The sequence below is a fragment of the Gigantopelta aegis genome, chromosome 10 (genome assembly GCF_016097555.1).
Source record: "Gigantopelta aegis isolate Gae_Host chromosome 10, Gae_host_genome, whole genome shotgun sequence".
Taxonomy (NCBI): Eukaryota; Metazoa; Mollusca; class Gastropoda; order Neomphalida; family Peltospiridae; genus Gigantopelta; species Gigantopelta aegis.
This window is the reverse complement of record NC_054708.1, coordinates 82412472-82439562: the sequence shown is the minus strand read 5'-3', so window position 1 is coordinate 82439562 and position 27091 is coordinate 82412472. Positions and strand designations below refer to the sequence as shown.

At 40.9% G+C, this 27091-nt stretch overlaps 2 protein-coding genes across 2 annotated transcripts; one reads left to right on the top strand and one right to left on the bottom strand.

The window, feature by feature from the left end:
• Positions 1-3888: 3888 nt before the first annotated feature.
• On the bottom strand, positions 3889-18196 carry LOC121382997 (bis(5'-adenosyl)-triphosphatase enpp4-like). The gene is made up of 4 exons (XM_041512720.1): positions 17693-18196; positions 15455-15945; positions 5899-6138; positions 3889-4382 (listed from the first exon to the last, which is right to left on the bottom strand). The coding sequence occupies exons 1-4, from the start codon at positions 17937-17939 to the stop codon at positions 4077-4079; spliced, it is 1284 nt and encodes a 427-aa protein (XP_041368654.1). The 5' UTR covers positions 17940-18196; the 3' UTR covers positions 3889-4076.
• Positions 18197-21292: 3096 nt separating this feature from the next.
• LOC121383857 (bis(5'-adenosyl)-triphosphatase enpp4-like) lies at positions 21293-24943 on the top strand. The gene is made up of 4 exons (XM_041513955.1): positions 21293-21533; positions 22023-22513; positions 23168-23407; positions 24378-24943. The coding sequence occupies exons 1-4, from the start codon at positions 21293-21295 to the stop codon at positions 24657-24659; spliced, it is 1254 nt and encodes a 417-aa protein (XP_041369889.1). The 3' UTR covers positions 24660-24943.
• The last annotated feature ends 2148 nt before the right edge of the window (positions 24944-27091 follow it).

The window sequence follows — 27091 nt, the reverse complement described above, 5'->3', positions numbered from 1 at the left end:
GCGTACGGGCCTGATTATGTAACGGTCACGTTATAGTTATTTCAAATTGCTGTACACTATATTAATCAATATACATATTTACATGCATAGGAATGCTGATGCACAGTAAAACAGAGTTAACATGATTAATTTAAGTTTTGCCATAATGTATTATAGATTCTGAAGTCATACGTACACATTGTACATTATAATCATATTAATCATTGAAAAATATGTTGGCTTTGAGGGTGTAATTTTAATATGTTGAGATGATATGGTGCCACAAATTGGGAGATGTATCTTGCTGCAAAGAAAAATTAAAATAATTCCCGTAACTGATGACTTTTATAATATTACAAGGAATATGCACACTTTAACAGCAATTCGTGGCATTTTCAAACCAAAAAGTACGAAAAACTAAGTATTCTGAAGAAAAAGTAGGAAAAATAGGACAAAAACCAAAAAGTACGAAAAGTAGTTGGACAGTCTGTAACATATTTGCAAATTAAGCCAGTACTACAGTGTTTAAATAAATTATAAACTCATGTGTTGTGGCAACAACTGTTGGGAATCAAACTTGAAGCTTCTGCACCCCCCCCCCCCCACCCCAATCTCACACAACCCGCCCATTAGTTATACTACTGTCACACAAAATGTACTCAAAAAGCTTTATCTGCTCTAGAGGCATAGGCAGATAAAAAAATAGTAATAAATATTGTAAGACAACCCATGCCTACAGAACAATAATAATACAAAATAAAAATTTAATTAAAAACATTTATATATATATATATATATATATAAAAACGAGGCAAAATTATATTTTTATATATATATATAGAGAGAGAGAGAGAGAGAGAGAGAGAGAGAGAGAGAGAGAGAGAGAGAGAGCAGGGTTTCTGCCAGACGGTAAAATGGGTATGGTGCCATACCCAAATTATTATTTTTTTAAGTTAACATTTTGACAAAATTAATGACTCTTATCATTATTGTATGATTTTCTTAAGCCTAACCCTAAATGTAACCCATTTTATTTGTGGAGGAGACCCCCCATAGCCCATTTTGACTGTGGTTGCATTCAATAATATTGCGCCATACACAAAAAATTCTTTCTGGCAGAAACACTGTATATATATATATATAACATAAAACTAAACCAGATTGCAGTTCGCACAATTTGTTTAATATTTATGAGAATACTTCCTAACATTTTCTTTTTTCTCAAAGAGAGGGTCTTTACGTATTAATCCCCATGCAATCTGGTACAGGTAAATATATCTATTCAAAAATGTATCTTTCTGTGGCATCCATCTCCAAATCATTATCCTCGAAACTTGTACAGTCAACTGAGCAATTAAGGATTACCATTTGATGGGTGGTATCAAACTGAATCCCAAGTCTTGGAAGTCTGAATTAGTCTGAATTAGCAGCAATATGTCAAACACAATTTGTTTTGTTTAAATATTGTATTAAAAGAAATTGTCGAGTGTTTCATTTTTAGCAGCAATTTCACCCCCTGCCCCAGTTTTTCTTTCACATATCAGTTGAAACTGTTCTATTATTTCTATCATTCTGTTCTCAATATCAAGATGCAATGTAATTTGTTTAATAGTTTGTCTTCAGAATCTCATTTTCGACATCTAAGCAATGACTCCACATCCCTTGGTCCAGTTGCTGAAATATATAAAAACAAACATGTTAAGTATTTCACATCCATTTGAAGAAGTACATTAGTCTGTAACTTAATTACATATCATTGTATTAATTTAAAGTTTAATTTAATTTTAGGAAAATAATTTTTTAACAGGAAACAAAATCAATGTGACTAAACAAAGTATAAAATTAAAAAGTATAGCAGTAAATTAAGAAAAGTAGTGAACAATGTATTTAACTTTGATGATGTTATTTGATTTCTATTACAAAGTTGCACAAAGCTACATATAAGATGACATGTGGAAGAAGGAAAATGCCTATGCTTTGCTAAAATTTGGGGTATAAAATAATGATGAAAAACAAAACTACTGTCTCCAAAAGAAAATCATATTTAGGGTAGGTAATAAAAACAAAACAGATGTAAGTGCCTCATCTAGGTGGTTATGGGTTTGAAATGTTTTGAAATTAGGGTTAGGACATTATATTTCAAGCACATGACCATTTTTAAACAGCTGTTCTTTTACTATCATTTATCTGAACATTAAAAAATATATCTATTAATTTCCAAGATTTTTATTATTATTATTTTCTTTTTTTGGCTTCAAAACATTTCAGGGTCCCTACATAAAATTTGCCTAATTTATAACTTTCCAGACAATACTTCCTTATCCCCCTGAAGCTCACAACCATACAGGTTACTCCCTCACTCCCCCCCCCCCCCACACACACACAAAAGTACATACACAGACTCACGCCTACACACATGCAAACAAAAAGAAAAAGAAAAAATGCTAAGACTTTCAAACGTTCCAGCATGCTTGTTAATACTAACCCTAAACCTAACTTCGCCTAAGTTAACTGAATGCTGGAACGATCGGAAGTCTTGCCAAAACTTTTATTTTGGCCATTCGTCTGACTGTGTATTGTTTAACGACGGATTCTCAACGACAATATATACATCGAAGACTGATTAAATGAGTCAGTAAATTCCATTACATTGGAGGGAAAGTGATTCTTAAACTCTTACCTTCGTAGAATTTATATATTAGTTGAATTTTGATGGATTTCGGCAAAACTTCACTTTCAATACCATGTGACGGTTTCGCAGGAAAACACTGATTTTGCGTCAGTCGTAGGCTCCGCATAGTTGTCATCGCTATTAACACTTGTCAGCAGAAGTATATGTTTACTATGATTATAATTCAGTTAGAGGAGACAATTATTTTAACTAATTTTAATGCTAACTATACAAAAACGTTACACATCGAAAAAAATTATGTTGTCTAACCTAATGGCGTCCAAGCAAATTTGGGCCCGCGGTTTTTGAACCGCGAAACATGATTGGTCCAGAGCGGTTGTCAATCACGCCGTACGGAGGGGTCAATTAGAAAGATTTCCGAAATTCTATACAAGAAGATGAAAAAAATTAGTTCATAGGATTTAGATGGAAGATTTGTCAATGCGGAATGTGTGGCGAAAATGATTCGCGAAGTTCTGACGGATTATCAAAAGAAATGAAATATGCACTGATCTTCTTGAATGTTGCATGTGATAGTTGTCTCATTCCCAAGCGAAAACCTACGATGAAAGAATCCACTTTGATGACGCAGACGACACAAATGAATTTCTCAATTTTGTAACAGTCTTGTTTATTTAATTTTTATGCTACACCTCGTATGACTAGTAACCGATGTTACAAGCTTTTTAAAAAAACTATAATGGATATAATTTTATTTATTTAGTTAATTAGTTACTTTATTTATTTATTTAAATGTTTATTTAGTCTTCACTATCAATTGTATCACAGTGATGTCGAATACAATTTTCAAAATACAAGGTTTTTTTAATGTCTTTTAGTTTTGCTTTACACATTCAAACTAGATACACATTACTGCGAATAGCAAACCCGTGTTATTTGCTGTAATATAAATATAGGTGTTTTTGTTGATTTTGTTTGTTTGTTTGTTGATTGTTTGTTTGTTTTTGTTGTTGTTGGGGTTTTTCTTGGGGGTGGGGGTGGGGGCGGTTGTTTGTTAACGACACGACTATAGCACATTGATCTATTAATCATTGTCTACTAGAAGTGAAAAATTTGAGAATTTTGACACATAGTTTCAGAGTTGCAAGAGCTCTTTTATATGCACTTTCCTTCACAAAACAGTCCATACCACAGACTTTGATATACAAGTCGTGGTGTACTGATTCACATTCGTAATATGCTTATAAATAGCCAAACCAACACACTAGAAATATTGTAAAATATTTATTTATTTAAAAAAGACCCAAAAGACATACACATATTTTAATAATAGTGTTTGACAGTGTTATGAAATGTGATATAAAACAAACAATAGTGAAGCGTTGTGCGTATTTGTGTTGCATTTTTTTTACAGAACGGTGCACTTATAGAGGTTACAAAACACACATATGTTATTATGTTCTCGTTAAGACATCACAATTGGCGCCAGTAACAAAAGAAACCACTGAATATAGACTGATGGGGCTGCATTTACTTTGAACGGAACCAAAAAGTCGATGACGCGTTCAAGACTACCATTGGTCGGTCCTGGGGGAATTCCCATGAGTTCGCACATCAGAGGATATATGTCGACGTTCCTGATTGGTCCAAATTGGGCATTCTTCTTGAAGTTTGGACCACTGGCTAAGAAGATTGGCTTCATCGACATGAGGCTGTTGTCCCAGCCGTGTGTCCCTTTGTACTTTGTACGTTCAGCGAGCTTGGTTCTGTTCTGTAATAAATAAGAAAATAAATACTAAATGCCATATATTAAAGATCTTTGGAAGATTTGACGTCAAAATTATCAGATGTTTTCGTTTTCCACATGCAAATAACCGATACGTATGTTTAGAAAGTCATTCAATTATTAAAATAATGTGTACTGTTTTAATGTTGAACAATTCAGTGCAGCAATATAAAATGCAATTACTAGTAACCGATGTATCGAATAAACCAATATGCGATTACGTGGATTCAACTGTATACAAGTTTATTTTGTTTAACTGGAGCACATTGATTAATTAATCATCGGCTATTAGATATAAAACATTTGGAAATTCTGATACGTAGTCATCAGGGGAAACCCGCTACATTTTTCCTAATTCAGCATGTGGTCTTTTATATGCACCATCCCACAAACAGGATAACACATACCACGGCCTTGATATACCAGTTGTGGTGCACTGGCTGGAAAGAAAAATAGCCCAATGGGCCCACCGACAGGGATCGATCTCAAACCGACCGCACATCAAGCGAGCGCTTTACCACTAGGTAATGTCCCGCCCTTCAACTGTATATAAATAAAACCTATGGCTATTTGTCTTTACAATAACACAACAACATACTTATAATTGGAATCCCGACTGAGATAAATCGCGCCTATTTAAACATGCTTTATCACACTGAAAATTCCCTAATCTGCAACATTTTCATTTCTGTTGCCAGAATATTGCTGACATAGACCTTTGCACCCCCAACCCCGTTCCTTGGTTGGGACCAATGTCACTAAACATCGTAAGTTTAAATCTGCGACTAGCAGTTATACCGGGCTTACGATGTTTTGTGAAATTGGGCCCATATGTATCAAAAGGCACGGCAATAGGAACACGTGTAAAAGATGTCTTGCTGTCCAGTGGACTATGTCCGAACGACATAGCTGCTTATTGTCACACATTACATTAAAAAACTGCACACAGAAAAGGCTAATATTTGTTTAACGACACATCTGCACGATTTAAACTACGAGAAATAACACACTTAATATGACTCTCATCTAGAAACACCACACAATATTGCAAGTGAAGTGAGGCCAAACAAAGTCAGTCTCTGGTCACACCAAAGTTCCAGAATTGATGCGGCGATGCAGCTTTTTAAAAAAAAAAACATGATTGCACAGAAAATGTGGGCATACTAGTATTCAGGTTGTCTTTCTCCTCACCTGCCATGGTGCCCCCTCCTTTGCCTTCGTACTCTAAATATTTTCCTTTACATTTTCCATATAGCCAAGGCAACTTTTAAGACTTTGACTTTGGCCGCAAATATTTTTTTTAAAACAAGTCATACTACTCTTTCTCAACAAAAAACAAACATAAAAAAAAACCCACATGCTGACGCGCGACGGTCAAAATTGATGCGCGCGCTGGCCTAAGCACCTTTATCACAACTTAGCGATTATATGTATCTTTAAACATTGTATTGTGAAAGTACCAAGTCGATAATGCTACTTTAACCCACGGTATTATACTTACATCGGTTACGAGCCATCCTTCGTCAGCCATGACCAACACTGGCATAATTCTCCTGTTGTGTTTGTAGTGGAGTCGGTCTGGGATGTCTCGCTTGTGGTATACCGTAATGTGAGACACGTTACTCAGTTGGTCAACCACCGCGTCCACCTGTCCGTCCACGGGCTGGATTTGAGCCACAGTGAGTGTAGATGGAACTCTTAGGATTTGGGATCGGTTTACATAATCGTAGATATCCACAACCTGAAATAATGGAGACGGTCACGAAAAACATAATGATATTATCCACAGTCAATTGTTGTTGGTTTTTGATTTTGTGTTTTGATTTTTTAAAAATCTTTTGTAGTTTTCGGGAGTTTCATTTTCACTTTTATTTTAAAATTATCTTCGTACTTATATTCAATTAAGCTTCATGCACGTTGCCATAGACAACCGCGCTAAGCCAGCGGTTGTCTGTCCAGGGCCCCGTTCCACGAAGCGATCTTAGCCCTAAGATCTCCTCAAGTGCATAAGTCCCTTGTACTTAAGATGATCGTAGCACTAAGATCGCTTCGTGGAACGGGGCCCAGGACAGTGGTTTAAGGTCGTTGTAGTGACCCTGGCCTTACACCTTCTCACTGAGCCATTGACATTCCTCTGGGCTAGAGTCGATATTGAGGTACGAACCCAGTACCTACAAGTCTTATGACTAATATGGCATTTATGTTTCATCATTATATGTCCCATGCAAGATAAGTAATTACAGCGCCAGTAGTAGACGAGCAGAGTTGGTGGTTACCAGTGATTACAGCGCCTGTAGTAGACGAGCAGAGTTGGTGGTTACCAGTGATTACAGAGCCAGTAGTAGACGAGCAGAGTTGGTGGTTACCAGTAATTACAGCGCCAGTAGTAGACGAGCAGAGTTGGTGGTTACCAGTGATTACAGCGCCTGTAGTAGACGAGCAGAGTTGGTGGTTACCAGTGATTACAGAGCCAGTAGTAGACGAGCAGAGTTGGTGGTTACCAATAATTACAGCGCCAGTAGTAGACGAGCAGAGTTGGTGGTTACCAGTAATTACAGCGCCAGTAGTAGACGAGCAGAGTTGGTGGTTACCAGTAATTACAGCGCCAGTAGTAGACGAGCAGAGTTGGTGGTTACCAGTAATTACAGCGCCAGTAGTAGACGAGCAGAGTTGGTGGTTACCAGTAATTACAGCGCCAGTAGTAGACGAGCAGAGTTGGTGGTTACCAGTGATTACAGCGCCTGTAGTAGACGAGCAGAGTTGGTGGTTACCAGTGATTACAGAGCCAGTAGTAGACGAGCAGAGTTGGTGGTTACCAGTAATTACAGCGCCTGTAGTAGACGAGCAGAGTTGGTGGTTACCAGTAATTACAGCGCCAGTAGTAGACGAGCAGAGTTGGTGGTTACCAGTAATTACAGCGCCAGTAGTAGACGAGCAGAGTTGGTGGTTACCAGTGATTACAGCGCCTGTAGTAGACGAGCAGAGTTGGTGGTTACCAGTGATTACAGAGCCAGTAGTAGACGAGCAGAGTTGGTGGTTACCAATAATTACAGCGCCAGTAGTAGACGAGCAGAGTTGGTGGTTACCAGTAATTACAGCGCCAGTAGTAGACGAGCAGAGTTGGTGGTTACCAGTAATTACAGCGCCAGTAGTAGACGAGCAGAGTTGGTGGTTACCAGTAATTACAGCGCCAGTAGTAGACGAGCAGAGTTGGTGGTTACCAGTAATTACAGCGCCAGTAGTAGACGAGCAGAGTTGGTGGTTACCAGTAATTACAGCGCCTGTAGTAGACGAGCAGAGTTGGTGGTTACCAGTAATTACAGCGCCAGTAGTAGACGAGCAGAGTTGGTGGTTACCAGTAATTACAGCGCCAGTAGTAGACGAGCAGAGTTGGTGGTTACCAGTAATTACAGCGCCAGTAGTAGACGAGCAGAGTTGGTGGTTACCAGTAATTACAGCGCCAGTAGTAGACGAGCAGAGTTGGTGGTTACCAGTAATTACAGCGCCAGTAGTAGACGAGCAGAGTTGGTGGTTACCAGTAATTACAGCGCCTGTAGTAGACGAGCAGAGTTGGTGGTTACCAGTAATTACAGCGCCAGTAGTAGACGAGCAGAGTTGGTGGTTACCAGTAATTACAGCGCCAGTAGTAGACGAGCAGAGTTGGTGGTTACCAGTAATTACAGCGCCTGTAGTAGACGAGCAGAGTTGGTGGTTACCAGTAATTACAGCGCCAGTAGTAGACGAGCAGAGTTGGTGGTTACCAGTAATTACAGCGCCAGTAGTAGACGAGCAGAGTTGGTGGTTACCAGTAATTACAGCGCCAGTAGTAGACGAGCAGAGTTGGTGGTTACCAGTGATTACAGCGCCTGTAGTAGACGAGCAGAGTTGGTGGTTACCAGTAATTACAGCGCCTGTAGTAGACGAGCAGAGTTGGTGGTTACCAGTAATTACAGCGCCAGTAGTAGACGAGCAGAGTTGGTGGTTACCAGTGATTACAGCGCCTGTAGTAGACGAGCAGAGTTGGTGGTTACCAGTAATTACAGCGCCAGTAGTAGACGAGCAGAGTTGGTGGTTACCAGTGATTACAGCGCCAGTAGCAGACGAGCAGAGTTGGTGGTTACCAGTGATTACAGCGCCTGTAGTAGACGAGCAGAGTTGGTGGTTACCAATAATTACAGCGCCAGTAGCAGACGAGCAGAGTTGGTGGTTACCAGTGATTACAGCGCCAGTAGTAGACGAGCAGAGTTGGTGGATACAGATGTCGAGCCAGAAGTAATCACTGAACATTCTGAGAATAAGTTCACTAATGAGAACGATGAGAAGTGACATTACAGGTGTGTGGCACAGATGGCCAGAAGAGACAAACGCATCTGACGGTTGGAGAGCTAAAGACTGGGACTACAACAACAACAACAACAACAACAACAAGAACTACTACTACTACAACCACTACCACTATTACTTCTACTACTACTATTACAACAACAACTACTACTATTACTCCTACTATTACTACTATTACAATAATAACAACTACTACAATAACAACAACAACTACCACTACAACTACTACTATTACAATTGCTTAATAAATGAATGGATAAATAAATAAATAAATAAATAAATAACCAAATTAATTAATAGAATATAAATACAATATAGTAACATAAGCAGCAGTAATTATACTATGTTTGTAAGACATCATGATGTGAGTATCAAGTATGAACCCCGGACGTTAGGCACACGGGATTAACACGACCTACTCCAGTGAGACTGGACGTGTTCCACAACGTGAACCCGATCATTAGGCACACGGGGTTAACGCGACCTACTCCAGTGTGAGACTGGACGTGTTCCGCAACGTGAACACGATCATTAGGCACACGGGATTAATACGACCTACTCCAGTGTGAGACTGGACGTGTTTCACAACGTGAACCCGATCATTAGGCACACGGGATTAACACGACCTACTCCAGTGAGACTGGACGTGTTCCACAACGTGAACCCGATCATTAGGTACACGGGATTAATGCGACCTACTCCAGTGTGAGACTGGACGTGTTCCACAACGTGAACTCGATCATTAGGCACACGGGGTTAACGCGACCTACTCCAGTGTGAGACTGGACGTGTTCCGCAACGTGAACTCGATCATTAGGCACACGGGGTTAACGCGACCTACTCCAGTGTGAGACTGGACGTGTTCCGCAACGTGAACCCGATCATTAGGCACACGGGGTTAACGCGACCTACTCCAGTGTGAGACTGGACGTGTTCCGCAACGTGAACCCGATCATTAGGCACACGGGGTTAACGCGACCTACTCCAGTGTGAGACTGGACGTGTTCCGCAACGTGAACCCGATCATTAGGCACACGGGGTTAACGCGACCTACTCCAGTGTGAGACTGGACGTGTTCAACAACGTGAACACGATCATTAGGCACACCGGATTAAAACGACCTACTCCAGTGAGACTGGACGTGTTCCACAACGTGAACCCGATCATTAGGCACACGGGATTAACACGACCTACTCCAGTGTGAGACTGGACGTGTTCCACAGCGTGAACACGATCATTAGGCACACGGGATTAATACGACCTATTCCAGTGTGAGACTGGACGTGTTTCACAAGTGAACCCGATCATTAGGCACACGGGGTTAACACTACCTACTCGAGTGTGAGACTGGACGTGTTCCACAACGGGAACCCGATCATTAGGCACACGGGATTAACACGACCTAGTCCAGTGTGAGACTGAACGTGTTCCACAACGTCAACCTGTATATATATATATATACTTATACCTACATATACTTAAATATTGTCGTGTTACGGAGAACCTTTAGATGTATAATACATTATTTCTTAGTTGAAATGTTTTAAAACAGTACAGAGCTAAATTTCTTAATACCTGAGCATTATTATTGTTACACAAATCAATGGATTTGAACATACTATGGTATTTTCTAAAATATTGTAGAAGTTACGTTTTTCGAAGAAGTACAAAATAATATTCATCATGTATGTCATTATATATATATGACACGTTCTGTCTTCTAATACAATAGGGTTAGGGTTGTTCCATCTTCCTGTTTCAACAGGTAATCTATGTGATGCTACACGAAGTCTGGTCAATGCATATCTAAAATTTTTAACATAAATATAATCCAAATATTGCTTATAACAAAATAATTCAGAAAAATGTTTATATAAGGAAGCTCTAGAGGATTCATTTGATCGTGACCTCCAGCCTTGTACATATGTGTCGTGTAAACGTTGCTGTAAAGCTGCCAAAAAGAAACTTCATTTGTAAGACGCTGGTTGTTCCATACTTCTGAAAATCCAATGTCATTCAACAAGTTTCTAACATACATAGCCCAATTAATCTTATTAGGAGATATAATAATGTCGTCTAACATCATATTATAGCATATTTAATACACAAGGCTCAGGCAGTACAGGGTAGCTCTATACAACAGGGTGATAAGAAGAAATTTCAGCCAGGTTTTTCCCGGGAAAGTAACTATCGGGTAGAGTCATCTAGTTGGTCAGCTAGTCAGGCAAGGAATGCACCTGGTGGGCAAAGTAAGGATAGGCCTGCATTATCAGCCAATGCACGAACTTTTCGTCCACATTGCAGTTACTGTAAAAAGGATAACCATCTTGTCGGGGACTGTTTTAAAAGGAAACGCGATAATGCGCAAGTGGTCGGTTTAGTGAGGTCAGCTCCGTTAGCGAGAGAGTTAATGGTTAGTTCCATGGCAGAGAAAGTAAACCCGTATGTGTCCACTGGTATGGTTTGTGATGTGAAACAAGAATTGAGTCCTAAGGCAATATCAATCTATCGAGATACCGGGTGTAATCTGTCGCTTATAACGTCAAAGTGTTTAGCTGGTATTGAAAATTCAGATACAGGACGTAGTTTGGCTTTAACCTCAGTTACTGGAGAAAAAATGGTTGTCCGGTTACATAACGTTTTCTTGTGTTCGAAGTTTGTGACGCGACCAGTCGTTATGGGTGTTGTTGGGTAATGATTTGACTAGTCAGTGTTGTCAGCCGAAATGTGACCAATTGTTAATTAAAGACAGCCCTTTACCCATAGAAGAGTGTGAGGTTGATGAGACTAGATATCCTGCGTGTGTAATGACTAGGGCTATGGCCAGAAGGGTAAAACGAGACCCAGAGGATATTTGTGATTTGTCTGATACGTGTGTGAGCCATGAAATTGGAGTGGATGAGGTTATCAGTAAAATGGTTGATAAGTCAACTGACGAACTAAATGTGGTGGAACCTGTTGATCTCCCGCAGAGTGTAAATGAACCAGTTGTGTTTGATAGAGGGGCCTTACCTTGTAATAGACAAGAGTTAGTTCTAGAGCAGGGGGCTGATCCAAATTTGTTGGCAGCTCGCACTACCTTGTTAACTGTGGACAAGGGAGTATTAAAATAAGAGAGTTAGAGATAGAAAGGATAGGAAGCAACTGAGCCATGCTCAGAGCAAAATAAAATCAGTGTTTGATAGGAAGGCTAGGAGTCGGGAATTTAAACCAGGGGATAAGGTGCTGCTGTACCTTCCCATTAAACGTGGTTCATTGCAGAACAGGTATTTCGAGCCCTATGTTGTGCACAAACGGGTTAATGAGACAGGGTATGTGATAAACACTCCTGATAGGGTTAGGAAAAGTAGGTATTGTCACATCAATTTGCTAAAAGGCTATTTTGACAGACTGCCGATAGTTCCAGTGCTACCTGTCCAAATTGGGAGTCACTCAATTTCCTGTGATGACGTCAAGACTGCAGAGAGAAAATTAACCAACAGCCAGATTCTAGCAGACTTGAACCCCCAGCGAGAAAAGTTGACTACGCTGATACAAGACAATGCTTCCATTTGTCAGGACCTTCCAACGGTTACCAATACCTTAAGCCAGGATGTGCGCTTGGAACCCAACGCTACACCGATTCGACAGCATGCCTACCGGAGAAAACCTGGAAAACATGCGCCACTGAAAAAGAAGGAAACGAAGTTCCAGTGGTCAGGTGAATGCGAGAAGTCATTCAACCGTCTCAAGCAGATGGGCTACTCGTCTCCCGTGATGGCAGCGCCAGACTACCGAATGCCTTTCAAGCTAGCTGTGAATGCCAGTGACGTGGGAGCTGGAGCTGTGCTGTTCCAGGAAGACGAATATGGACTGGACCATCCTGTAAGTTTCTTCTCCAAAAAGTTTGACAAACACCAGGTGAACTATTCCACTATAGAGAAGGAAGCTTTGACCATGGTACAAGCTCTGAAGCATTTTCAGATCTACGTGAGATCGGCAGTGCATCAAGTGGGGTCTTTACTGATCATAATCCGCTTACTTTCATTCACAGAATGAAAGCCACCAACCAGAGAGTTTTGAGATGGAGTCTTCTTCTGCAAGAATACCCAATTACCATTGAACATATCAAGGGCACATCCAATGTAATCGCTGATGCCCTGTCCCGAAGTTGAACGTTATGATAATGTGTTGACATTCTTGATTTCTGTTTTGTTTATATATATTTTATTTGTATACCAGGGACTCAGAGACTCAGTGTGATTACTGGTAGTCACCTTATTATTACATGTGTTATAAATGCCCGTATGCGTCGGTTAACGCACCTTTGTTTTAATGTAGTATATTTCCCTATTCCTAGAGTAGTGGAAATATCCTATCTGAGGTGGGGGTGTGTGACGGAACATGCTCTTAATTTTGTTTTCGCCTGTTAATTGTTTAGAGGGCCGTGTGCAGTTCCAAATTGCACTTAAGCCCAGATGGGCAACTTGTTACGTGATACCTTTGCGAGACGGTCGTCTAATACACACCCAGCCCAGGTGCGGAGCCCAGGTGGCCAGTAGTTACGTAATAACTCCGCTAGTGCTGTTTATGACCAGGGGATTGCTCGCGGAATGGCGACAGCCAGTCTGATGATCAGAGAAAAATATGCCGGCATGGTGGCTGTGGAAAATCAGATGATACGTGAGGTACCGCCTTGTGCCCCCAGGCGATATTCGCTGTCTCTGAGAGTTTTGAATAAATAGCTAGGGTTTTAGAGATATCGAGGAGAAACATTGGAAGTATCCAGGGGTACGGACGTCGTCCACTGAACGATCTATATAAGTTCAGACGGGACTTTGGTAAATATATATTTTCTGCTCTGTGTATAACCTTGATGTGATTGATGTGACTTTAAATATTTTAATACTGTATTATACCAATATTATTTAGACTGTGCTGCCGGTCATCTGACGCAGTAATCTGTAGGCTCACTGTCCTAAATAATTATAAAAAGCTTAGCCAGTCATCATAGAGGACCTAGGTAAACTGTAGGTTATTGTCTTTATTGTGATAGGTACCAGTATTAATTCTGTGTTACAAGGTTACTGAATGAGTAGTTAAGGGTTAATTAAAAATTAACCAGTTAGGAATAGAGCTGTAATTCCTTTATTAATTAAGTTCCCCTGGAAGCGTTTCTCAGTTATCACACGTGTGGGTGTTGTGTCACGGTGAAGTGATTAGCATATTGTGTAAACTAGACACCTAGAGATTAACTAATTAAGTGATCAGTTCTGGGTTGTTATTATTGTTGTTATTAATTAACTACTGCGGCAGTACATTTGGTCAGCGTAGGTTAATACAGATTCCAAAGTGTATTGTGTTTTGTTGTGTTTTCTAGTGAACTAAACGTGCTATAATAATATACACCTTATATAAGATCGTATCTCTGATCATACCTAGAGACGAGCCACAGCGGGTATAACTGCCTGTTACAGAGAGATCTAATAGATATACAGTTAGGAGAGATGTTTGGACAATCGTATTTCATTCAGTTACGGGTATTATAGGATCCCCGTGACAATAGTTTCTATCAAATTCTTTAATAATGTTTAACCAAAGCTTAATAATTCGATAGTGTTTATTTAATATCAACGGATATCTTCCCAATTCACCATAAACAAAATCATTCTGACAGTTCCTTTTCACCCCTAATGTTTGTTTACAAAACTTCAAATGCATTCTTTCTAAATACAATCCTGAGGTAAAACCCCATACTTCACAGCCATAGCATAAAACAGGATATATAAGCTTATCGAAAATACTGCATACATGACTAGGTTTTAGTGACACAAATGATTTTAAGTACTTTCTCATTTGATAAATGCCTTTTTGTGCCTGACCCGCTAGTGTGGTTTGCATTTCAATATACGAACCCTTTGGTGTGAACACTACACCTAAATATGAAAATCTACTTACAATTTCTACATCACTATCACCATATTTAAACTTCATATTATTAGCCAACCTTCCACCTTTTCGAAATACCATCATCTTTGTCTTTTCAATATTAACAACTAATTTCCAACGAATACAATAATCATGAAGAGTATCTAAGCATAATTGTAAGTCATCCTTATTATCTGCCAATAACACTTTGTCATCTGCATACAATAATAAAACTAATTTAACCATCTCAATATTAATTCCCTTACTACCTTTAACGATCAAAGTTTCTTCTAAGTCGTTAATATACATTGCAAACAAAAAAGGAGAAATACATTCTCCTTCTCTTACTCCATTTTCACATATAAAAGGTTCATATAACGTGCCATGAATTTTAACAAAAGCGTTTGTGCAACGTTCTAGCATTTCAAAAAGATAGATACTCAAATTCCCTATTTGCATATGACAGCCCGCATGCTATACAAATTAGGTCAGACAGTCTTCACTGAGGATTCAAGTAAATTCCAGACATTCTCTTTAGCTAAGCGATTATTAAAACATTGCCCAAAAGCTGTGTTAAAGTTGCATTATCAAAGTTTGCTATATTTCATTTTTGTTATACGTTATTTGCTTACTTGAGAGAGAGAGAGAGAGAGAGAGAGAGAGAGAGAGAGAGAGAGAGAGAGAGAGAGAGAGAGAGAGAGAGAGAGAGAGAGAGAATTTAATTTCTTCGGTGTTGAAACTATGGACAACCAATTATTAATTACATTAATATGGAAATATTGTGGATATTCTTTATTTAACACTACCTTGTTTTTTACATCAACTGGAAACATGCCGTGGTCGCTTGTTACTATAACGTTCACTTTGTCAGTCAGGTTATTTTCTTGTAACTTTTTCATCAGATATCCCAGAATTCCATCCATCTCCATAACCTTCTCCCGGATCTCCGGTGACTCCGGCCCGAACTCATGTCCTGTTTTATCCGGTTCGGGGAAGTAGAGCGTCACGAAGTTCAAGGTCTCATTAACGAACCAGTTCATGACTTCATTGACGCGTTTCCGGAAAGGCGTGTCATCAGAATATGGCAGATATATATCCGGACGTAAGCCATTGATTTCCGTTTCGCTACCGGGCCAGAAGTAAGTTCCCGATTTTAGGTGGAACTGCTTCACCCGGCACCAGATGGGCTCTGCCCCATCAAACCATTTCGTGTCTTTCTTGCCCAAGTTGAACGTTTCGTCAAACACAGGGTCGTACATGTGGTGTTCTAAAATTCCATGAGTTTCTTCATACACCCCTAAACAGGAAGGAAACGAATGTTTGGTTACAGACACGTCAAAACATTTTAACTACAACTATTTGGTAACTGACATTACGATTATTTAAACACTTGGTCTAGAGAATAAGAAAGAAAATACGCTGCCGCCACACAGGGTATTCCTAGCAGCAAGGGGACGTTTATTTGCGCTTTTCCACAGACAGGAAATCATATGCCAAGGTCTTTGGTAAAATGGTAATTAGTAACAGTAATACTAGCTGGGACAGGAACACCTCTTTGGGAATGTCGTCTAGGATCACAAGATCTTGCGTCTTTAAGACTAATGACCCTTCTGATTGGTTGACTGAAATATCACGTGTTGACGTCTGCTTGGGTGAGATCCATTAAAAAGACAAAAGCAATGGACAGTGAAATAGGCAAGCAATAGGCTTTTTAACCAATACCTAGACTATAAGGGTAAAACCCTTCAAATTAGATAGCTAGGCTAGTATAACTCCCCTTCTGTCATTGTATTCAATGCTATAAAAAAAACAGAGGGGTAGGGGTGGTCCTGATTGGCCGTTGAGATTCACTAGAATAGGGACTTAGGACAATAGGTACAACCTTAACACGAAACTAGGATTCACAAACAGACAGCACGCACACCGCATCAGTACACAGGGTGCACTGACTAATGATAACAATGCACCCGCCCCCATTTAATGGCCCAGCACGTACTCTAATAAGGAAACGGACAAAAGAATACCGGTTCGGAGTACACAAGTGCACTGCACCCAAGGGAAGCTGAACAAAAGAATACCAGCGTCCCCTACCCAAACCCCAAATACTTGCTGCTGGTAGTCTAACTTAGTACTTGGTGACACTGACGAGGACGCCGTGGATCACCCCAACAACAACACCTGGACAAACCGCCGGAACAACAAGCCTTGCCTACCGGTGTCAACTGGGTTGTCATGTCACGACCAGAAGAGGTCAGGCCCTTTCTAAGGGTCCTATTTTTGACCGACCGTTCAAAATTGCGCCAAATTTCCTCAATCAAAATTGCGCACCTTTTCTCTTTGGCATATAATTGCTCCATTCAAAAATTCCATAGCACAAATCCCCCCCGCCCCCCCCCCCCCCCCCCCCCGCCTGCTCCCTTGCACCTGTCAGTACAGGCGGTCCCTCCTCTCCCCCCTCCCCAGAGAGAGAGAGAGAGAGAGAGAGAGAGAGAGAGAGAGAGAGAGAGAGAGAGAGAGAGAGAGAGACATGTGGCCAGATGAAATAATGTTTCATGACAACAAACGCTAACACGCATCTGGAAGTGTTAACTGTGGAATGAAAGGTAGTGTGTACTTTGAACTATGACCCGGTGGAAGAATATTTGGTGTATCTTCCATACAGCGGATTATGTAAGTGTTACACACTGCACGGTCGAATATCGGGTTAAGAAATTACGTAACTAGACGGGCTCGAACTTTAAGAACTATATTGTGATAAGAGGAGGAGGTAAGAGGGTGAAGTCTGGAAAATTAATGTGGCTTGTGGTATCTCCCCCGCCCCTAGCTAACACTGACACTGCTACGCGCACCAATTCAATCGACATATACACCATATTTATAAATACTACCACCCCATACCATGAAAGTAGATCAGACAAAATGGGGGTTAAGCTGCTCATTTGAGACATAACGGGGAGCATATTTGACTACCCTAGTTAGACACAAACATTGTCATCCTGTGTACCCCAATACCCACCCATTGGAACCGCGCCTGTACAACCTACCTGTAACTATGGTGTAGTGATTCGGAAACGTCTTGGTTATAAACGAATTGTTCATATAGTCGACCCTCACGCCATTTCGAGCAAATTTGTCAAAGTTTGGCGTGTCGAATCTATTTAGATAATCCCACCGGAAACCGTCCATAGAAACCAAGAGAAGTTTGTCCGCGTACTTAGATTCCGTCTGTTCCGAGATTCCGAACAGACAGATGGACAGACATATTAACAGTGTTAATTTTGGAGAAGTCATGTTTTCGAACTAGCTTTACTTCGGACCCGAAGCCGCGAGAACCGAGCGCCGAATGTCATATACTTGGTTAAGAGTGGCCAGTTCGTGAGTAAATAAACAGTACAAACAGTTAAATATTGACCCACAGATCCATTTCGTGGTACGATTCCAATTCAGGGTATACAGTGTTTACACTACTCGTGGTGTTGCCGTTTAGCCGATACGTGGAGACATTCCAGGCGTTGGTACTGCACTTTACGTAGAGTGGTGCTGTTACGTTGTCGTTCATCTTTCTGTATGGCGGAATGCATCACACACGAAATGCATAGTCAGCCACAAGCAGTGCGGTGTCTTCTAGAGTTCACGTGGCCCGGGTTAATCAACAGAGTTATAAACAGTGACACAGCGAAAAGCTGTCCTATCCACTGCGTGGTTACAATTTAATGAAGGAACGAATCTTTAACGACACCCCAGCATAAAACCAATACACATCTGCTGCTGGGTGTCACACACAGGTGAGTACAGCGGAATCAGATCTAGCGACACCCCAGCATAAAACCAATACACATCTGCTGCTGGGTGCCACACACAGGTGAGTACAGCGGAATCTCATTTAGCGGCCACCTGTATAATGCAGCGACATGTGTTAAAAGGCCACATTTAAAAAAAGTTCCTTTGTTAGTCTTAGAAAGGAAACTCACTACATTTTTCCATTGGTAACAAGGGGTATTTTATATGCACCATCCCACAAAAAGGATAATACATATCACGGCCTTTGACATGCCAGCTGTGGTGCACTGGCTATAATGAAAAATGACCCAATGGGTCTACTGTCGGGGATCGATCTTGAACCGGCCGCGCATCAGGCGAGCGCTTTATCACTGGGCTAGTTCAACCCTGTCACATTTGTAATCTCCCAAATCATGTAATATAGTACAAAGTTACCTGTATGAAATAACAGCCGGTCTTCAAAGGCCACATTTTGACACGCCCTTTGGTGGCTACTTAACACAAGTATCGTCGGCTTCAGATGATTACACTTCACTTAATGTAGCACACAATCAAACAATTCACACGAGGAGGGCCCGTTTAATGACCAATGTACAAATGTGGTAAAATCAAATAATTTTGAAAAGCCAACTGACCTCACATAATTGTCTTTCGAACGGTCCTAAAACATATGTTTTACGGCCTTAATAAACTTGAAAAATGGCTTTTGTTTGCAAACTAGAACACCATTTGTAACATGACTCTCCTTGAGCGTAAGAAACATTTAACATTATGGAGAAAGCAGCAAACAAAGCGATATTTGAAAACAAAATAAAAACATTCATGAGGCCTGTTCCCAGAATGAAGCAAATGCACAAAACTGATCGCATTAGAAAATGTTAGAGAGACAGAAGGTTAGCTGGGCCAAAGCGTATCGCTCAACCAGAGTCACTAGGAACTACACACAACCTATTTACCTGAGACACCTGTCAAGTTGTTTTTGGAAGCAGAGATGATGTTGGAAGCTTTGATGACGATATTCAAAGAGTTCAGTACAATTCCAGGTATCATGCTGTTCCTTGAAATCAACTACCGAAAGGATAGTTGCTTTTGCACACCAAGTGGATGCTATGGGCCAATCACGAGTAAAGATCAAGTTCAAGCTTGTTCGGCCATGGATACAGTGACTTCCTCAGATTCCATATTCAAGGCTGATACTGTTGGAAATGCAACTACATCGCAAACTGCACACAGCAAACTACAACCGTAGTAGGCACATGGTGTGTCGTATTGTGTGTTGATAAACATGGTGTGTCGTATTGTGTGTTGATAAACATGGTGTGTCGTATTGTGTGTTGATAAACATGGTGTGTCGTATTGTGTGTTGATAAACATGGTGTGTCGTATTGTGTGTTGATAAACATGGTGTGTCGTATTGTGTGTTGATAAACTATAGCCACATGTAACTGAGGATGTAGCTGTAGTAGATGTTAATCAAACAAGGTCGGCATTAACCGGTTCTTCTCGCTTAGAATGGTAAACACCATATGACATGAGCACACTAAGTCTGTTACATTGATTTATGAACCGAAGCCCGTTACTAATCAACATTACGAAAGTACGAATGAATGAAACAATGTTTAATGACAAACTAGCACAAAAACAATCAAGGAAAAAAAACCCAAAACAACCCCCTCCACAAAAAAAACAAACAAACAAAAAAACAACAAAAAAAAACAACAACAACAACCCTCCCAAAACACATCAAGAACCGATCGGCTACTGGGTGTCAAAGGTAAGTATATGAATATGATTTACCATGTTTAGCCAAATATCTGGGCAGCAATAACGTCAGTGGTAGACATGGACGGTTACTGACAACACTACTTACCGAAAAGTATGGTATTGACAATAGTCAATACCGATCTATGTGCCAGTCCCATACCAAGGACTATCAGTACCATAACATCTATTTAAAAAAATGTTATAGAATTCAATTCGTGAATGCTTTCAAAATTACTTTTTTTCACCAATAGTCTTGCAACAGAGACTGAAAAAGAGCCTTATTTTTAGTAACTGGGGCCGTATAACATTTATCACTATGGCTGAAATTAATATCTGGGGTCTGGAGAAAATATAAGATGACATTTTTTTTGGCAAGTTGGTAAGAATAAGATGGCGGCCGTTTTTTTAAATCAAGCATTTGGAAAAAAATTTATATCAAGTATTAGCTCTTGTAATTAAAACAGAGAAGTTTTTAGATGTCACATCATTCGCAGGTAATGGACTACAAGACAAATCTGAATGACTATGTCTTTTAGTTTTCACGTTTGACACAATACACAACAAGGGTATTCCGAACTGTGTTTACCGTGATACCAAATGTGAACAAACATATGGAGACACGTTTGAAATCCAAATGTTATCTTGATAAGCAAAGTCTTCTCTTTTTTTGCCATGCACCAAGTAACACCATTCAACGGTCATGTCTCTGAAGTCATCACTAGTATGTCTGTCCGTTTGTCTGTTCGGAATCTCGGAACAAACAGAATCTAAGTACGCGGACAAACTTATCTTGGTTTCTATGGACGGTTTCCGGTGGGATTATGTTTACAAAACTTACACGCCGAATAGCTCTTGTTATTAAAACAGAGAAGTTTTTAGATGTCACCACATCCGCAGGTAATGGCATATAAGACAAAGCTTAATCACCATGCCTTTTCGTTTGCCCGTTTGACACAATACATAAAAATAATATTTCCAACTGTGTTTACCGTGTTACCAAATGTGAACAGACATATGGAGACACGTTTGAAATCCAATTGTTATCTTGATAAGCAAAGCTTTTCTTTTTGCCATGCACCAAGTAACACCATTTAACGGTTATGTCTCTGAAGTCAGCACTAGTATGTCTATCCGTCTGTCTGTTCGGAATCTCGGAACAGACAGAATCTAAGTACGCAGACAAACTTCTCTTGGTTTCTATGGACGGTTTCCGATGGGATTATCTTTACAAAACTTACACGCCGAATTTCGACCTGTTCGTGAAACACGGCATCAAAGTGGACTACGTGAACAATTCGTTTGTGACCAAGACGTTTCCAAACCACTACACTATAGTAACAGGTGTGTATCATATCTCTCCGACACCATATAACCGTAAATAAAATGTGTTGAATACGTCGTTAAATAAAACATTTCCTTCCGTCCTTCCTTGTATCATATCTCGGTTATGTTATACAACAGCTCGTACTGTTGGGCTAGTTGCTTAAAGGGGCTATCCTCCGTTTGGTGCCATTGTTAACATTGGTGTTGACGGAGATATTACTGAACATTACGGTTTTGCACATACAATATGGCTCACACTGTTGGAAAATTACAGATAATGCATAGAAACTGCAGGTCTGGAACTGCTTTATCTCATTTTCTTTTCTTTTATCGTCTGGATTTCCCCCTGAAAATAGCTATTAAAGATCACTAAATAACTTAATTACATGCGTTTTTAATTCTTAAACACTCAGATTAAATAGAGAAATAAAGGTTAAAGTTATTTAAATCATTTTATAAAATATATCTAGACAATCCATTTTAGAGACGATTTTGTGTCTTTTATAGGAGTGTATGAAGAAACCCACGGAATCGTGGACAATTCCATGTATGATCCACTTTTCGACGAAAAATTCCACATGGGAATGACAGATACAAAATGGTGGAATGAGGCCGAACCCATTTGGTGTCACGTGAAGCGATATAACCTAACATCCGGGACTTACTACTGGCCCGGAAGTGAAACTGAGATTAATGGCTTACGACCAGACAAATGGTTGAAATACTCCGACCACACCCCATTCCGGAAGCGCGTCGATGACGTCATGGACTGGTTCACCAATGACAAGCTGAACTTTGTCACTCTCTATTTCCCTGAGCCTGATCACACTGGGCATGCGCATGGCCCAGATTCTCCGGAAATCGTCGAGAAGGTGAAAGAAATGGATGGGATATTAGGATACTTGATGTTAAAGTTAGAGGAAAATCAGTTAACAGATGAAGTAAACGTCATAGTGACGAGTGACCACGGAATGCATTCAATTGATGTGAAAAACAAGGCAAGTAGTAACAGGTGAAGATGAGGTCTCGAGTATATTTTAAAATTTATCTTTAAAACAAGCTTGTTTTCATTAACGACACCACTAGAGCACACTGATTTATTAATCATCGGCTATTGTATGTCACGCATTTGATAATTTTAACAGTCTTAGAAACCCACTACGTTAGCAGCAAAACAATATTTTAAATACGCATCTAGGACAGCACATACCCCGGAATTTGTTACACCAATCGGGGAACACTGGTTAAGACGAGGAAAAACCTAATAAGATAATGTGTTCACAGGGGGTGGTGGGGTGGTGGGGGGGGGGGGGGGTGGGAGAGGTGAGATGGATTCAATCCTACATCGCAAGCACAGACATGTTGGTCCGAATTCACCAACAAGGCCAACTTTTAAACAAGAGCTTATTAAAACTGTAGTTGTGTTTGTAATTTTATATGGTGAGGTAAGATTGTGACTTTATTAAAACTGTAAATATGTTTGTATATTGCATTAGTAATCAATGTTTACTTGGAGAAAAATACCACGACACCACACACCCGAGAACAAAAGAAAGAAAGTTAAAGAAGGAAAAAATCCCCAACCCTACCAAAATAAGTCCAAATATTAAATTGTAGAAAGTCTCATGAGGTTTCCATTTTATCTTTTTCAGGTAGTTGATATTTACGATCACGTAAACAGATCACAGGTCCAGAGGATTCCCTCGCAAGGTCCAGTGGCTCAAATCCAGCCCGTGGACGGACAGACGGACGCGGTGGTTAACCAACTAAGGAACGTTCCTCACATTACGGTCTACCACAAGCGAGACATCCCAGACCGACTCCACTACAAACACAACAGGAGAATTATGCCAGTGTTGGTCATGGCCGACGAAGGATGGCTGATAACCGATGTAAGTGTAATACTGTGAGTTAAAGTAGCATTATCGACTTGTCATACTTTGACAACACAGGTTTAGATTTGCCAGTCTAACAAACTTACCGCATTCAATAATAGAATCTCAGCACAAAGCAGTCATAAGAACGTTTTGAGAAGGACGTGACTCGTACCATGAACTAATCGTAAGCCGGTCTATAACTGGACGGCCACTCATCAAAATGGTCCTTTCTCTCAGCCTGCCACTCCCCAAACTGGTTCAACAAATTGTTACCCTCGGTGAATATATACAGACGAGCGTGCATTTATGAATCACTATCACAACAGTAATATCACGTATTTGCGAAAGACACAAGACTGTTTCTAAAAGACTTTGATGGAGCCATGGAGGTATGCAGTTATGATTCACTGTCAAATGTTTTGCCTACAGAGGGGAGCTGATCTTGACAAATATATCTGGTTTCAAAACCGGCTATAAGAGGACTGCCATTTTATAACGTCAATTTAAATGGACATCTGAATTTGCTTACGAATCTGCATGCGCCTTGTGTCCTGAATTGAGCCCCGTCGTTGGGCCCATTGGGCTATTTCTCGTTACAGCCAGTGCACCACGACTGGTATATCAAAGGCCGCGGTATGGGTTATCCTGTGCGTGGGATGGTGCATATTAAAGAGCTCTTGTTACTAATGGAAAAATGAAGCGGGTTTCCTCTCTAAGACTATATGTCAAAATAACCAAATGTTTGACATCCAATAGTCGCTGATTAATAAATCAGTGCGCTCTAGTGGTGTCGTAAAACAAAACAAACGAATGTGCATAATTATATTTTAAGCAAAGAATTTTAAATATTATTTTTTTACAAATACCACTCAAGGGCCAATGGCTTTTAACACAAAATACAACGGTAATGGGTTTTGTCCTTCTGAAACCTTATGGCATCCTCATTCATGACAAATTCTAACCAGCTATTTGTTATTCATTACAGCACAGTGCGTCCCTGTCACGAGCTAAACACTACCACGGTACACACGGCTGGGACAACAGCCTCATGTCGATGAAACCAATCTTCGTAGCCAGTGGTCCAAACTTCAAGAAGAACACCCGTTTTGGACCAATCAGAAACGTCGACATTTATCCTCTGATGTGCGAACTCATGGGAATTCCCCCAGGACCGACCAATGGAAGTCTTGATTCCGTCATCGACTTTCTCGTTCCCTCTCATCAACTTACCGACCCGACAGTCCATGTTCCTTGGATTGTAGGGTGATAACTCATGTAACCCCCCCCCCCCCCGAAACCCCCCAGTTTGTTTAAAAATCTCAATCTTAATATTCAGTTCGGCCTTTAAAAATGTGTTTCCAGGAACGTGCCCGAAAAAAAGAGCCCCTCGAAAACAAATAGGGTAGGCCCCCCCTTTTTTTAGGTAAGGTCAGTTTCCCGGGGGAAAACCCCCATTTATTTTCAGACTTACTTCATGTAGCATATTATTGTTTCAACGTTACGGGCTGCAATAAAATGATGTGCAACTGTTCATTAAAAGAGAGAAAGAAACGTTTTGTACATTTGTTTTTGTATTTGTTCTAGCAGTAACAATATGCAAGTGAATTATTGAAATAATCACTGGAGTCTGTTTTGCATGGACATACATTACCACAAATAACGACAAATACATTACATGTTATATTTAAGTTATTATCCATTAAAATGTTCTTTTTAAAACTTTAATCTCGCCTTTCGGTCCTATATCAGCGTCTATGAAACGTATTGATGAATAAATCGTCACGCTTGATGATGCTGCTAGATGAGGAAGGCGTTCAAGGCTTGGAAACTAACACATACCAGCAAACTGAGCAAAGGCTCCGTTCATTTTCATTTTCATTTTCATTTCAGCTTATTTCCATGCTTATATCCAATTACGGTTCAAACACGCTGTCGTGGGCACACACCTCAGCTGTCTGGGATGTCTGTCCATTACAGTTGGTTAGTGGTTAGTGAGAGCAAAGAAGGTGTAGTGGTCTTTCACCTGCCCACTGAGTCGTTAAAACTCACTCTAGGTGGGAGCCGGTGTCGAGCTTCGAACACAGTGCCTACCAGCCTTATGTCCCATGGCTTAACCACGACACCACCGAGGCTCCGTTAAAAAGCTAGAGATGGATGTGAAAATACATAAACCTTTAAAGAAAACAACATTGAACACAGCAACACGAACTAAATCCTGGTTCCCATACACTCGGTAAAAGACGAAGATCGACGCAGGCGTTCTGCAAGAGATCTGTTAAGTTAAACATGTTTTAACGTCCCCCTAGCAGTCGTTGATCTTGATATAGGCGGCCTGCGATAGTATCTCCATACAGTCAGTCGCTGATCTTGATATAGGCGGCCTGCGATAGTGTCTCCATACAATCAGTCGCTGACCTTGACATAGACCACCTGCGATAGTGTCCCCATACAATCAGTCGCTGACCTTGACATAGACCACCTGCGATAGTGTCCCCATACAATCAGTCGCTGACCTTGACATAGACCACCTGCGATAGTATCTCCATACAGTCAGTCGCTGACCTTGACATAGACCGCCTGCGATAGTGTCCCCATACAATCAGTCGCTGACCTTGACATAGACCACCTGCGATAGTGTCCCCATACAGTCAGTCGCTGACCTTGACATAGACCACCTGCGATAGTGTCTCCATACAGTCAGTCGCTGACCTTGACATAGACCACCTGCGATAGTGTCCCCATACAATCAGTCGCTGACCTTGACAGAGGCTGCCTGCGATAGTGTCCCCATACAATCAGTCGTTGACCTTGACATAGACCACCTGCGATAGTGTCCCCATACAATCAGTCGCTGACCTTGACATAGACCGCCTGCGATAGTGTCCCCATACAATCAGTCGCTGACCTTGACATAGACCGCCTGCGATAGTGTCCCCATACAATCAGTCGCTGATCTTGACATAGACCACCTGCGATAGTGTCCCCATACAATCAGTCGCTGATCTTGACAGAGGCTGCCTGCGATAGTGTCCCCATACAGTCAGTCGCTGACCTTGACATAGACCGCCTGCGATAGTGTCCCCATACAATCAGTCGCTGACCTTGACAGAGGCTGCCTGCGATAGTGTCCCCATACAGTCAGTCGCTGACCTTGACATAGACCGCCTGCGATAGTGTCCCCATACAATCAGTCGCTGACCTTGACAGAGGCTGCCTGCGATAGTGTTCCCATACAGTCAGTCGCTGACCTTGACATAGACCACCTGCGATAGTGTCCCCATACAATCAGTCGCTGTTCTTGACAGAGGCTGCCTGCGATAGTGTCCCCATACAATCAGTCGCTGACCTTGACAGAGGCTGCCTGCGATAGTGTCCCCATACAGTCAGTCGCTGACCTTGACATAGACCACCTGCGATAGTGTCCCCATACAATCAGTCGCTGTTCTTGACAGAGGCTGCCTGCGATAGTGTCCCCATACAATCAGTCGCTGTTCTTGACAGAGGCTGCCTGCGATAGTGTCCCCATACAATCAGTCGCTGTTCTTGACAGAGGCTGCCTGCGATAGTGTCCCCATACAATCAGTCGCTGTTCTTGACAGAGGCTGCCTGCGATAGTGTCCCCATACAATCAGTTGCTGACCTTGACAGAGGCTGCCTGCGATAGTGTCCCCATACAATCAGTCGCTGATCTTGACATAG

Excerpts from the sequence above, each read along its gene's own strand:
- LOC121382997 (XM_041512720.1), bottom strand. The coding sequence starts at position 17,939 with ATGACTTCTCCAAAATTAACACTGTTAATATGTCTGTCCATCTGTCTG. Across the intron at positions 15,946-17,692 it reads TCACTACACCATAGTTACAG|GGGTGTATGAAGAAACTCAT; the intron begins GTAGGTTGTACA and ends CTTCCTGTTTAG. Across the intron at positions 4,383-5,898 it reads AAGGATGGCTCGTAACCGAT|AACAGAACCAAGCTCGCTGA; the intron begins GTAAGTATAATA and ends TATTTATTACAG.
- LOC121383857 (XM_041513955.1), top strand. The coding sequence starts at position 21,293 with ATGTCTCTGAAGTCAGCACTAGTATGTCTATCCGTCTGTCTGTTCGGA. Across the intron at positions 21,534-22,022 it reads CCACTACACTATAGTAACAG|GAGTGTATGAAGAAACCCAC; the intron begins GTGTGTATCATA and ends TGTCTTTTATAG. Across the intron at positions 22,514-23,167 it reads CAATTGATGTGAAAAACAAG|GTAGTTGATATTTACGATCA; the intron begins GCAAGTAGTAAC and ends TATCTTTTTCAG.